This window comes from Erythrolamprus reginae, chromosome 2 (genome assembly GCF_031021105.1).
Source record: "Erythrolamprus reginae isolate rEryReg1 chromosome 2, rEryReg1.hap1, whole genome shotgun sequence".
In the NCBI taxonomy this organism is placed as follows: Eukaryota; Metazoa; Chordata; class Lepidosauria; order Squamata; family Dipsadidae; genus Erythrolamprus; species Erythrolamprus reginae.
In genome coordinates this window covers 95,475,513-95,489,248 of record NC_091951.1, presented here as the reverse complement: position 1 = coordinate 95,489,248, position 13,736 = coordinate 95,475,513, and the positions used below count along the sequence as shown (strand labels likewise).

At 42.1% G+C, this 13,736-nt stretch overlaps 1 protein-coding gene across 1 annotated transcript in view; it reads left to right on the top strand.

The window, feature by feature from the left end:
• Positions 1 to 13,736, top strand: part of BSN (bassoon presynaptic cytomatrix protein) — a 266,010-nt gene that overhangs the window by 77,764 nt on the left and 174,510 nt on the right. Inside the window, exon 3 of the mRNA XM_070738773.1 lies at positions 11,073 to 11,927. Within this exon, the coding sequence (XP_070594874.1) occupies positions 11,073 to 11,927 (855 nt within the window). The remainder of the gene's footprint in view (positions 1 to 11,072; positions 11,928 to 13,736) is intronic.

Sequence of the window (13,736 nt, the reverse complement as noted above, 5' to 3'; positions counted from 1 at the left end):
CGATCACTGTGGTCTCATCTAGTTTAGTTTAAGAATGGCAAAGAAAAACTATAATTTAATGCTACCTTTAGATAGAAGTCTCTTCTCTGCCTTGTCTGCTCTTTTATATGAAATAGAATTTTACCAGAATACTTATAAGAAATATTGCCTTTTAAAAGCAATATAAAATTATATAAGTAGTATCTAAATGTAGTTTGCTAACAGTCATTAATATTTATTTACACATTTATTTGTTAGATGCCTGGCAGTTTATATGGCTTTTTTTTTTTGCATTTCTTTTTTATCCCATTCATAGGATATTTTTATCCATACTCTAGCTATTTTGGAAATAATTAAAGACACGGTTCTATACTCAGACTGGGATAAGATGATTGCCACATTTTGGTTTCTTTTTGCTGGTTTTTAGAATGTTTGATTGTTTAACTCTTCCAAACACATATGCTTTTGTAACTGTTTGGTTTTCTTTCTCTTTGTATGTATTGGAAACCAACCAGATTCTCTTGGGAGTCAGACAGTCTCCAAACAAAATGAACAAATAAATAACATAACCAAAACTGAAGTCCAATAACCCAGCAGAAAAACCATATCGCAACTCGCAATGGCCAGTTGTCATCATGTATCAAAACTTTTTTCTCCTAAAATGGAGATGGGTATGGCCAGAACATGACACATCCAGTCAGTGATGGGCTACCAAAATTTTTACTACCACACTGTGGGCATGGCTTACGCATTTTGTTTCAACATCTTTCAGTGCAAATTGGGTGCTCTGGGATGGAGCTCCAAATTTTGCTACCGGAACTGCCTTCCTGACCATTCCCGTAGGAGCCCATCACTGCAACCAGCCCACAGGCCGTGAGTTTGACATTCCTGATATAGAGCGTTTTAATAAATGATATGAGTTTGAATAGGTCTCTGAAAACACAAATGTCACTGTAGCGAAGAAAATTAACTGTCAGTCTACATACTCATTCTTTGCACTTGTCTGATGGATAGGACTTTTAGATTTTACAAGTTTAAACAATTATAGGTGAGAGATGTAGCTCTCCAAATGTTATTCTCTGACCACTGACTGCTGTTTGGGAATGGTGGAACGCATTGCAGCAGAGGCGGAGTAATGACACGGACACAAAGAGCTGGATTTAAAATGGGTCATTTTTATTAATTAAATTTGCATAATTTATTCAAATAAATTAGCATAAATTAACTATAACCCTAAACAAGGACCTGCAGGGTCAAACAATTGCTTCCAGGGCGGAAAATGACATCAGAAAAACTTCCGGGGCAACTTATGGGCGTAGCTCCATGCTGATCCAGGTGAAGGGCCACGCCCTCACCTGAATCTCTGCCATGCACCTGCATGTGGGAGGTCCCGCCGTCTAACCCCTACAAGGGGAAGGAAATGGGCGGGACCCAAAGACAGGTTCCCCCTAATTGCTCAGGTCGTTAACACCATGAGCCTTTGGAGAGAACCTGTCAATCATCCCCAAAAATGCCCAACAAAGAACATGCAGTTGCTAAACACCACCCAGTTTTCCGCCCCTAACCTGCCTACCCAAATGACCAGAGGTAAGCCAATTAACCTAAACAGGGGGCGAAGCACCCCCTAACTGCATATCCGTCACCGCAGTGTGGAATAGGTGAAAAAACGGTCGCAGGAAATACTGAGACTGCCAAAAATTCTTATTCAGCCCCCTAAGGGTGACCCACAGTGGCACACTGAAAGATAGGGAGGGTGGGTGGGTGTTCGCTTCGTTGTCCAGGGCGAAAAGGAGGCCCTGAAGCCTGTCCAGCCCTTTTATAGGGCTGACAGGCTCCGCCCCTGGATGACGTCATCGGCTGGGCCGAAGCTTCCAGAAGCTGGCCAAGATCTCACGAAATCTCGTGAGATCTCGGCCTTTTCCAAGATGGCGGCTACGCCGAAGGGCCGTGTCTCCCTGGCCCTGCGGCAAATCCGGGCCGGGGAGTGAAGCACCGGCCAGGCATTCTTATGTTCTGCTGAGCTTTTTGTTACCCTGATGAATACTCTCTTTTTAGATATTGCTTTATAATTTTATCAGAAGTCTTGAGCACATTTGGAAAAGCACCCCTATACACAAACACAAACACACACACACACACACACACACACACATTAAATCTCTTCATCCAAAATGGAAGCTTCATTAAGTTTCACTATCTATTTTTCCATGTATTAGGAAATGGTGAAGTTGCAAGATTGGATAGGAACTGGGGATAGGACCTTTATTGTTTTGCAATGTTCTTCACCATTCTGCTATATTTACATTATCCTCACTTGCCCCTTTGTACCATCCGACGCGGATGCCTGTGAATTGAAAATTATATCTGGCCCTAGCAGCTTAGAAGAGTGTCTTCACCTACATTATCTAGAAAGACTGTAATGACAAGATGTGCAAATGCATCATTTATGAATTATAGTAGTGCAAGTTAAAAGTAGGTCAAAGTTTCCTGAGAGAAAATGGAAGTATTTAGACTATGTGTAAAGAGATGGCCTTACAAGTAAACAGCAAGGCACACAGTTCTCATTACATTCAGGTCAGCTAGGACCTCAGTTAAACACAAAATAGTGATGTAGACAGAATATTCAAAACCTTAGATGCCACATAGTTTCTAATGAGGAGCTTCCAAACTATCTTCAGCATTACCTTTTAGCAAGCCTGTTTATAAACAACAAAACAATACTGATTATAAAAGGATGTTCCAATTTTGTATTGCATGCAAGTTATAGGATTTATAGAAGCATGGTCAATTACATCATTCTATGTCAGATTTTTTTTACAGGGTTTGTTCTTTTCATTTATGGTGAATGACATTACTCTACTGCTACATGCTTCAGCTAAGTTCTCCCCGCTTCCATCGTGTACAAAAATTCAACGTCTTTATAGGCTTGTTTTGCTCCAGGCCTAGGGGACCAATGAATGAAAACAATTTTGAGCACCAGTGATTCTTGTTGCCTTCCGGCCAACCTCTTTCTTCCCAAGTTGTTATTTGACTTTTGCGACAGAGAATGCTCCTGCTCATTCAGGTGCCTCTCCCTTGACTCATTCCCAAAATACGGAAAATACTCAACACTGTTGCCTTGACTAAGATGACTTATATTCTTTCAAGGTGAATGCGTTGTTTGTCAAGATAGTAAAATAAAAGAAGTCTCCAAAGCAAAAGTAGCTAAAATGCCTTCAATGATTTCAAAGACTGAACAGTGGAACAATATTCTCACATTTCCTACTTGCAAAGAGAGAAATATCAATACACAAGTGCACATGCTCAGACCTTTTAATCTTTTCCCAGAACTATGAACATGGGACAACTAAACAGGAAAAGTGTGCGGCATCAAATCACAGAACTATTTCTTGATGAATAGTGTTGGGTGAACCGAACTTGCATAGTTCAGGTCCGTGCTGAACTTTGTGGGGTTCAGCATACCGAACCCAAACCCGGACTCGGTGAAATATTCAGTGGTGAAATGCTATTGGTTTGGCCCAGTTTGGTCATACTGGTAGTGGCGGGCACTACCCGGTTTGGCAAACCAATAGCGGTGGGAGTGCAAGGCTCCACCCACCTGTCTGGACGCAGCCATTTTCTCTTTTTAACCCTCTGCTCATGCACAAAGACTTCTGTGCATGCGCAGAGGGTGAAAAAGCATGTGCACAATAATAATAATTTATTAGATTTGTATGCTCCCCCTCTCCGAGGACTCGGAGCACACACACACCTGAAACTATCTACATGGATGTCTCTTTCTCTTTCCCTCCTTTGATATTTTATTTGTTAGAGAATAAACATGCTACAGCAAGAAACTAGATCTTCAGAATTACTGGGAATGCGTTGTGATTAATTTTACTTTAAAAGCTAGTCCATATCAATAAAGAACTCATCTATATGCAAAATAAAGGCTAGTAAGAATGATATTTTGTCAATAGAGTAAAAATAGTAGTCTGGTTGATCGAGCAGTCTATTTTCCATGTTAAATAATACAAAAATATTTGTAATTGCTTTAAATCAATTGCCTTGATTGTAATTCAAAATTTGTTTAGATTTAAATGAACTCTGCAGTAAGGTTATTATTTACTGTAGCTCATCAGAAAGTCTGTTTTTCAATCACAGGAATGTGCTAAAGTAGGAGGCAAAAGCCTTCAGTATGTACCTGATTAAGGTCTGGTTAGTTTTAGGCAGCAGAAGTAAGGTCCTAATCAACTGATTAGGGTTATAGAACAGAGCTTGTTAGCTGGCAGTTAGCATTTATTGGGAAAGTGCTGCACTGGGAGAAAACTGCTTAAAAAGAGATACGTACTAAAAATGCCTCTGACACTATTTGATTGTATGGCTATGACTGCCAAATGGAGAAAAAAGAAGGCATGTCTTTCTTTTGTTAACAATCTTTTAACCCTATTTTGGAAGCAAACTTATTGATTTAAATGTCCCTTTGCTTCAAGCAAACATTCATAGGAGTGGACTGGTCATAAAAGAAACATAACCTCGACATGTGAACATACCAATGCAAAAATAGGACTCCTCTGAAGTATGAAGGTTTATTTTAAGGGCAACATAATTTTCAGGGCTCTCCTTGTTTTAAAACAATGATAGGAAAGAAACTTGTTTGCAAAGAACCTGTTCTGAAAGAAACAGCAGGTGGGATGTGGGTGTTTATCCTTTACCCACCCCTTTTTCTGCACCAATCCCCCCTCCTCCGGCTGTCTTTTGTAACACAGACATACTGCATGTTTACCAGGTAAAGCTAGATTGAGAAGTGGAGGTTGCACAGATGGATTGGCATCTAGTGCTTGACACTAGTTTCAGCTGGAACATCTAGTTCTGTCTTCCTTGGTACTGTGGCCTTAGAAGAGTATTTGCCAACTAGATAGCGGATGCTTACAATGCATATATGTGTGACTGCGATGTAAATCATAGATCAGTGATGGCGAACCTTTTTTGGTTCGTGTGCCAAAAGGATGTGTGTGTGTACACACCAGCATGCGTATAGGTGCTTACACCCATTCCCTAGTCCCCATGCATGCGCACAACCCCCCCCCCCAATGCATGCGTGCAGGCCTCACTGAAGCCTGGGATGGTGAAAAAATGGCCAAACCGGAAGTTCCGAAAAAGGTACTTCTGGTTTGTCTGTTGTGCCGTTTTTTGCACTCTGAGGCTTCAGGGAAGCTTCCCTGAAGCCTCCAGAGCAGACCTGGGCAAGATGCAACCCGCCCGCTGTCTGTGACCGGCCTGCCCACTATCTGTGACTGGTCCGCGGAGGTCGGGGTCCACTCCAGTGCAAGGATGAAAGAGCTCACTGCGTCTGCTGGGACTCCTCCGGTTGATGAATCATGAGGAAAGCAGGAACCGGAGGAATCCTGGCAGACACAGTGAGCTCTTTCATCCTTGCACTGGAGCGGACCCCAACCTTTTACTGAAACCTGCTGAGCACAGAAATCACGCAAACACTCCAGTGCAGTGACTGTGGTGCACCTTGTTGCCATAAAGCAAACAATTAGGGATCTGTAGAGTGGGTCTGGGTGTTTAGGTCAGGCCAGGGTCTGGGTATTTACAGTATTGGATAGAACTGAGTTAATTATATTAGTCTGGCCCTCTAAAAGCATCCAAATTTCTCATGTGGCCCCATGACAAAATTAATTGCCCACCCCTGCTCCAGAGGGTGAAACAGTCTTACCCCAAACCAAAAATCAGTTGATCAGTGTGCGCATATGCGCTGGAGCTGACATACTGCAATACCTTGTGTGCCCTCTGATAGGGCTCCGCGTGCCACCTGTGGCACATATGTCATAGGTTTGCCATCACTATCATAGGGAATGTTTGGTTTTGCCTCTATTAAATCAAAGGTGGCCTTTTGTTCTAATTTCTATTTCTTGATTTCTTGTAATTATTCTAATAGGATAAAAGAAACAATTTATTCACCAAATGAAGACAAATTAGCTCACAGGTGTCTAACTGTTAATAGGAATAATATTTTTTTTCTCATACTAAAGCCATAGAACAAACATAACCTGTTCTGACTGGCTGTAATTCTCAGGCAGTGATCTTTCTGAACACTGTCACCTAGTGTCTTAACTTGATGGGTAACTATGGAATTAGACCATGACCTTCTTGTTAAATCATTTTGTTTACAGTATATGATTTTGTACTTTCCAGTGATTTTTTTAAAAAAGTAAAAGATTTCTGTATCTAAAGAAATAAAAATAACTTGCATTACAACAGGCTGATTAAGACTTTTAATAAAATGATTCTTGCACCTGTTTCCTTTAACATCCATGGACAAATCATGAAAGCCTGTATTGTATGTGGGAGGGGAGAATGACCTAACAGGTCATGGAATCACTAACTATATATAAACAATGCCATTTGGCGGGACCCAGGGGAAAAGCCTTCTCTGTGGCGGCCCCGACCCTCTGGAACCAGCTCCCCACAGAGATTAGAACTGCTCCCATCCTCCTCGCCTTTCGTAAACTCCTTAAAACCCACCTTTGCTGTCAGGCATGGGGGAACTGAAACATCTCCCCCGGGCCTATACAGTTATGTATGGTATGCTTGTGTGTAAGTTTGCTTTTAATAATGGGGTTTTTAGTGTTTTTTAAATTATTAGATTTGTTATATATTGTTTATTATTGCTGTGAGCCACCCCGAGTCTATGGAGAGGGGCGGCATACAAATCAAATAAATAAATAAAGGAAGGAAGGAAGGAAGGAAGGAAGGAAGGAAGGAAGGAAGGAAGGAAGAAAGAAAGCTAAGCAGAACGGAAAGTCATGCTTGTGTCTACAGATCATAACATTAAAATGCAACACCAGAAAGTAGATGCTGTTAAGACTAGCTCACTAGGTCCAGAGTCCAAAAGTGTCTCTTTCAAACTCAAAATCACACATGCTTCTGAGAGGCAGACCTTGTTGAAAAATGAGATGCCAGCCATAATTACAGCTTTGTTCTGTAGCATACTCCATGCCAGTGCCACCTCTTCTCAAATGAAGCAATAGCAACAGCAATAGCGCTTATACTTATATACCACTTTACGGTGCTTTACAGCTCTCTCTAAACAGAATCAGCATATTGGCCCCAACAATTTGGATCCGCATTTTACCCACCTTCAAAGGATGGAAGGCTGAGACAACCATGAGCCTGGTGAGATTTGAACCGCCAAATTGCAGGCAACCGGCAGTCAGCAGAAATAGCCTGCAGTACTGCACTCTAACCACTGTGCTCACTAGAGAGTGGCTCACTAGAGCAGTGTTTCCCAACCTTGGCAACTTGAAGATATTTGGACTTCAACTCTCAGAATTCCCCAGCCAGCGAATGCTGGCTGGGGAATTCTGGGAGTTGAAGTCCAAATATCTTCAAGTTGCCAAGGTTGGGAAACACTGCAGTAGAGAGCACAAACAGCAAGAGAACAAACAGGAAAATGTGTTTGAAAATCAGAGCTGGGAAAAGAAAACTGGAGGTGGTAAAGTGTCAGGAGTACGTGGAGTCTCTAAAAAACGTCTTGCCTGTGGGATCATCATTGTTAAAAAGAAAAGGAAACAGTGGGTAGTGAGGGAATCTGGTGAAGAGGCTGTGTGTCACTTTCTTGTATTGCATTTTAAAGTTATGATTTCACAAGCACTTCCATGGATTCTGATCAGCCTTGCAGACAAGGTCATTCTTTCTTTATTATTTATTTGTTACCGTAATTAGATTGCACGAATCCCAGCGACCGATTAGGTCCCACAGAGTGGGCCTTCTCCGGGTCCCGTCAACTAAACAATGTCGGTTGGCGGGCCCCAGGGGAAGAGCCTTCTCTGTGCCGGCCCCGACTCTCTGGAACCAGCTCCCCCCAGAGATTAGAACTGCCCCTACCCTCCTTGCCTTTCGCAAACTCCTCAAAACCCACCTTTGTCATCAGGCACGGGGGAACTGAGATATCTCCCCCAGGCCTATACAATTTATGTATGGTATGTTTGTATGTATGTCTGCTTAATAAGGGTGGGTTTTTAAAAAATATTTTAAATTGTAAATTATTAGATTTGTCATGAACTGTTTTATTGTGTTGTGAGTCGCCCCGAGTCTACGGAGAGGGGCGGCATACAAATCTAATAAATAAAATAAATAAATAAATAAATTTATATGCCACCCCTCTCCGAGGACTTTCCCCATATAATATAGGGCTTACACCATTTCTCCTTCCCTCATGACTCTCAGGAGAGCCCCAGTTCTTTATTATTATTATTATTATTATTATTATTATTATTATTATTATTATTATTATTATTAATTAGATTTGTATGCCACCCCTGTCCGAAGACTCGGGGCGGCTTTCTTATCCTGTTTGGCTGACTCATGGAACTGCCCGCTACTTTGCTGAAGTGAGGGGGACAAAGGGAGCAATGGACCATAAGGAAACTTGTATCTCTGTATTAAGAACATTCTGGTGTGTCCTGGCCCACCCCTCTCCAGCGACACCCAGCCAGCCTTAGCTGATCACATTCTCTCTCTTTCCTCATATAGTACAAGCAGGGTCCTCATGAAGCCTCCTCCTCTAATTTCTCCTCCTCCCACTTGGCTGATCTGTAGAACTGATCATTTTGTTGTGTGGAGGGGGAACAAAGGAATCCATGAAAACTGAAGGGAAGACCCCTCCTCCAACTCCATCTTGTTCTTAAGGGCCCCCTTCCTCTAGGAAGGAAGCGGGCACACTCAGTACCTCCCAACCAGCTCTATTTTTGCCACAAGGCATTTGAATCAGTCTCTCATTCTTCCTTCATGGCCAAATGCTATTAAAAGATTTTCAATTTCAGCTTTGGTTTCAAAGCAGCCAATGGCTGCTCACCTATTGAGCTTGTCACCAACTGATTGGGCACAGGGGTCAAAGAGGGTAGGGATATGCTCCTCCCATTTTCTCTTGTGCCATGCAAAGTGTAGTTGGATGGCATGGTGGCTCTGAACTGGCCATAACAGTGCCAAATTTCAATCCCACAGGACTCATGGATCTCATATTGTGGGTGCTTTCTAAAAGTTACATTGTTCTATGATGCACCATTTTATCCTATTAAAGGTTGCAAAGTATCAAACACACATAACTTAATAGTATGGATTAGATCTGCTTTCAAACAAGTGCATGTTTCTTAATAGTGAGGGCAACATCTGGATGCAGTTGGAGTGTGATTGTATAGATAGGTCTATTTGACACATGTGTGTAATTCAGTCATTTTGTGTGCTCTCTTTAGCTTCTACAAGTGAAGTGGAGCTTAACTATGTGATGAGGATAGTCCAGTTGTGATAGAAAAAAGGCCTGAGTGGGCTGAGGATTAGATAAGAGAAAACAGAAGGATGTAAGAATAAGGATGGGTTTAGAATTGGTATATTTTTAAACACAGAGGCGATGTGAACCTTTTGCCACTTTCCCAATTATTTCTATTAACTGTAATATTCTCAGTTATTCTTTTGCCATTTTACAGATCTTATTATCATACAGATTTTTTAGACTACTGGTGCTTGCTCAGGGAAAAGAAATCTTCCAGTTTATAAATAATTGTGATTATTTAACTATGTTGCATATTAACACCCATATAGCCACGTTTTATCTTGGGCATTCCAAGAATCAACAGATCTGTGGCTCCTAAGCAGCCTCTTTAATTAACTTGATTCAGATATTGCTATGTCATTGGTATATTCCTCATGGGGGAGGATAATTCGTTTATTACTGCTTAGCCAAAACATGTCACAGTTTTCTTTTTGTATCTAGGGGTTTTGTTGAGTGAAAATGTGCCTTGCTTTCTATACTGAATGCACAGCCTACTGAAAAAATACCACGCCTCTTTGCCTCAGAAAGATTGCTGGGCTTACAATCTTTCGTCATTTTAGGAAACTAAGAGTAGAAAGTGGTAGTACTGGGCCCAAATACAGAAATACCTCGTCTTACGAACCTAATTGGTTCCCGGGGGAGGTTCGTAAGACGAAAAGTTCGTAAGACGAAACATTGTTTCCCATAGGGAACAATGTAAAATCAATTAATCCATGCAACGGAAAAAACCCCTGCAAAAAACCGCCGCCGCCCGGCTGTCACCTTTTGAAACAGCTGGGGGGCTTCTCGGCGGCCTCCCGAATGCCGAACGCCAAACCCGAACTTCCGGGTTCGGCGTTCGGGAGGCCGCTGTTTCAAAAGGTGACAGCTGGGCGGCGGGGCTTCTCAGTGGCCTCCCGAACGCCGAACCCAGATGTTCGGCAAAAGTTCGGGTTCGGGAGGCCACTGAAAAGCCCCACTGCCTGGCTGTCACCTTTTAAAACAACCGGGGGGCTTCTCAGCATCCTCCTGAACCCGAACGCCCAGAAGCCCCCCGCCGAGAAGCCCCGCCGCCCGGCTGTCGTCTTTTGAAACAGCCGGGGGGCTTCTCGGCGGCCTCCCGAATGCCGAACCCGGAAGTTCGGGTTTGGCGTTCGGGTTCAGGAGGATGCTGAGAAGCCCCCCGGCTATTTCAAAAAGTGACAGCTGGGCGGCGGCAGCGGCGGGTTCGTAAGAAGAAAAAAGTTCGTAAGAAGAGGCAAAAAATTTCTGAACCCCGGGTTTGTATCTCGGTTTGTTAGTAAGACGAGGGGTTCGTATCATGAGGTACCACTGTAATGTGATTTTTGTTCTGCCTTTACCAAAGTACTATCTTTCCAGGTAAAATAAGCAAGCACAATGGGCCACAATAGATAGACCCAATTCATTCTTGTAGTTTCTGCCCTTACAACTATCTGTTGAAGCTACTTTATTGGTGATGTCACAGCACATATTGGAAATGGGTTAGAGTGTCAGGCTATATTCCTGAGATGGTCAGATGGGAACCATCAGAAATAAGAACCAGGTCATAGAAATACACACGCTGGATGCATTAGAGGAAACAATAGAAGCCTTCAGATAACAGCTCCAAAAAGGACAAATTACTTGCAACAAAATACCTATAAGACCTATGAAGAGGTACAGAAATGCTTTATTTAGTTTAACGAGTAAAAGCAATTTTCTGTATGTGTGTAGGCATATCAGGTGCACCACATTTGCTGCTGATGGGTTACTCTTTTTTATTATTGTCTTCTAGGTTCAAGAATGGCTATGTTTAAATTGCCAGATGCAGAGAGCTTTGGGAATGGACATGACCACAGCACCCCGCTCCAAAAGTCAGCAGCAATTACATTCTCCTTCCCTTTCTCCTTCCCATTCCCCTGCCAAACAACCACCACAACCGCAACCACAGCCCCAAGCGGCAACAGGACCAGAGAAACAACCCGGAACTATGCAGCCTGGGCCCAAGCCAAGTGCTGCAACCATGCAACCCCCATCCCCCAGGCACCCCCCAGCCTCACCCCAAAGAGAACCACCCAGCCAAGTCCAGCCAAAACCTGCTGCTCCTCAGGAAGTGATGAAGTCTTCCCCTCAGCATCAACAAGCAAAGCCTTCATCTATTGATCAGAGAAAGATTGTAGGAGACTCTCCAGCTAAGACTCCGGTCCCTCCCTCCAGTGCTGGGGGAGCTCAAGAGCAAACCCAAGAGGGCCTCACCGGGAAGCTTTTTGGATTTGGAGCTTCCCTCCTGACCCAGGCAAGCACACTCATGTCTGTCCAGCCAGAGGCCACTCCACCAAGTCAACAGTCTCCTGGCAAAGTGCCTCCAAAAATTGTCTTCAGTGATGCCAGCAAAGAAGCTGGCCCTAAGGCCCCAAGCACTGGACCTGGAACGCAAAGTAAGCCCGCAACTGTCCCAGCTGCAAAGCAAGTGAAAGTGGGACAAGTAACCAAGCCAAAGGAAGTGCCGAAAGAAAGGGTTTTATGCCCCCTCTGCAAAGCAGAGATCAACGTGGGCTCTGGAGAGCCCTCCAATTACAATACCTGCACATCCTGTAAGCAGCAGGTCTGCAACAAGTGCGGATTCAACCCAACACCTCATCTGGTAGAGGTAAGAAAAGTCGGGCACACTTTAATGTGCTTCAATATCTCCTTGTGTTAGTTCTTAAACATTACAGTATATTCCCAATGGTCTAGGGCAGGGGTAGGCAAAGTTGGCTCTTCTATGACATGTGGACTTCAACTCCCAGAAGTCCTGAGCTAGCAAGATTGGCTCAGGAATTCTGGGAGTTGAAGTCTACAAGTCGTAGAAGAGCCAACTTTGCCTATCCCTGGTCTAGGGTAAAAATATAAATTATCAGGATTGTATGAACTGATTTTAAAGGGCATGTTGCCATTACGCCAGTACGCCAATAAAGGCACAATGGAAGTCATTTGTGCAGATTCCCATTTTGCTGCCATTGAAATGGAGCTTAGTAGAACTAACCAGTGGAGGTTTTCTGTAGTGGTGAGGGAACTGGCCAGAATACAATGGCAGGGGGGAATTAAAAATCACCACATTGACATCTTCAGATTGAAAGAGATGTGGCAGTGACTCGTCTGTCGTTTGATAAGGCTTAAAGCTGTCGGCTTTAAATGTGACTATGACTTGTGTATTGATGATGTCACGTGAATTTCAATAGAGGGATGAATGGCAAAATGGCCAGGAAGGTAGCATGACTGTTTTTGTTTATCTATAAATGAAACAATTCACATGAAGTACAGTATTGCTAAAATCTGACACATTGTTATATGGAGGGAAAAACCAGTTTGGCAAACATAATAATGTTATACTATCTGTAATACTTTTCTTATCCTCTTTGTGAATGTAGATTATCCTAGGCATTGGTTTTACATGATGCTCAAAACATATACTTTTCTGTTTCAAAAATTGAGAAATAAAAGTAATTGCCTATTCTACAGTTGAAATACTCTTTTGTTTTGCAGTATTAGTTAGATACAAAAAAGAAAGAAAAGACAAATAAACAACATGGGAAGTTATAAAGAAAAAAAGCTATAAAAAGAAGTTTTTCAAAAAGAAACAAAAATGAGTTATATTATTCTGTAATTATGATTCTATAATTAACTTTGCTAAAGGGTTCATTGGACTCCATTAGATCAAAATAGACAAATAATATCCTCCAATATTGAAACTCAGGAGGGACAATTGGTTAAATCCCAAAGCAAACACAACTCATCACTCCCTTGAGGTTAAATAGCTGGCATCCAAAACTTTGCTGCATGATTATTTTTTTAAAAAATATCTTCTGAGGAAGCAGCTCATTAGGAGAGAAGGAAAATTTTTAAATCCATTTTAGGGTTGTGGAATATAATCCTCCAGGATGCCAGAAGGATTTGATGCCACACAGATGTCTAGGTATAGTAAGTACTTGAGTGAAATTATCATTTCATTTCATTTCAAATATGCTTAAAGCCTTTGCCTGATTCCCTGAGAGTCAATCTCCATCCTGGATGAGCTTAGTCACTGTTCTTTTGTTTACATTTGTTCTTAATCATTTCCTTTAAACCTAATACCCACAGGTATTTTTCTTTGCTGTTCTTTCTTTTTAATAAACTAAATACTATTATAAGAAGACATTTTAGTGTTAGTTGGTGCCCTGGAGATTATAAGATGATAACCCATCTCAAAAGACCTAGGCCTATTCAGGCTGACTGCCAAAATGCTTATTTAAACTTTCCTTATATTTTTACTTCTGGCAAAAATCTTAGCTAAATATTTTCCTTCCCTTTAAACTTGCTCTTGAAGCCCAACTAAACTTATTTTAAGTTGAACATTAAAATGAAAAGGTAGGGGTCATGTCAGAGTGAATCTTTTTTTATTTGTAGGTCATCATTTCCTTTTATATCAGAGGATCGTATT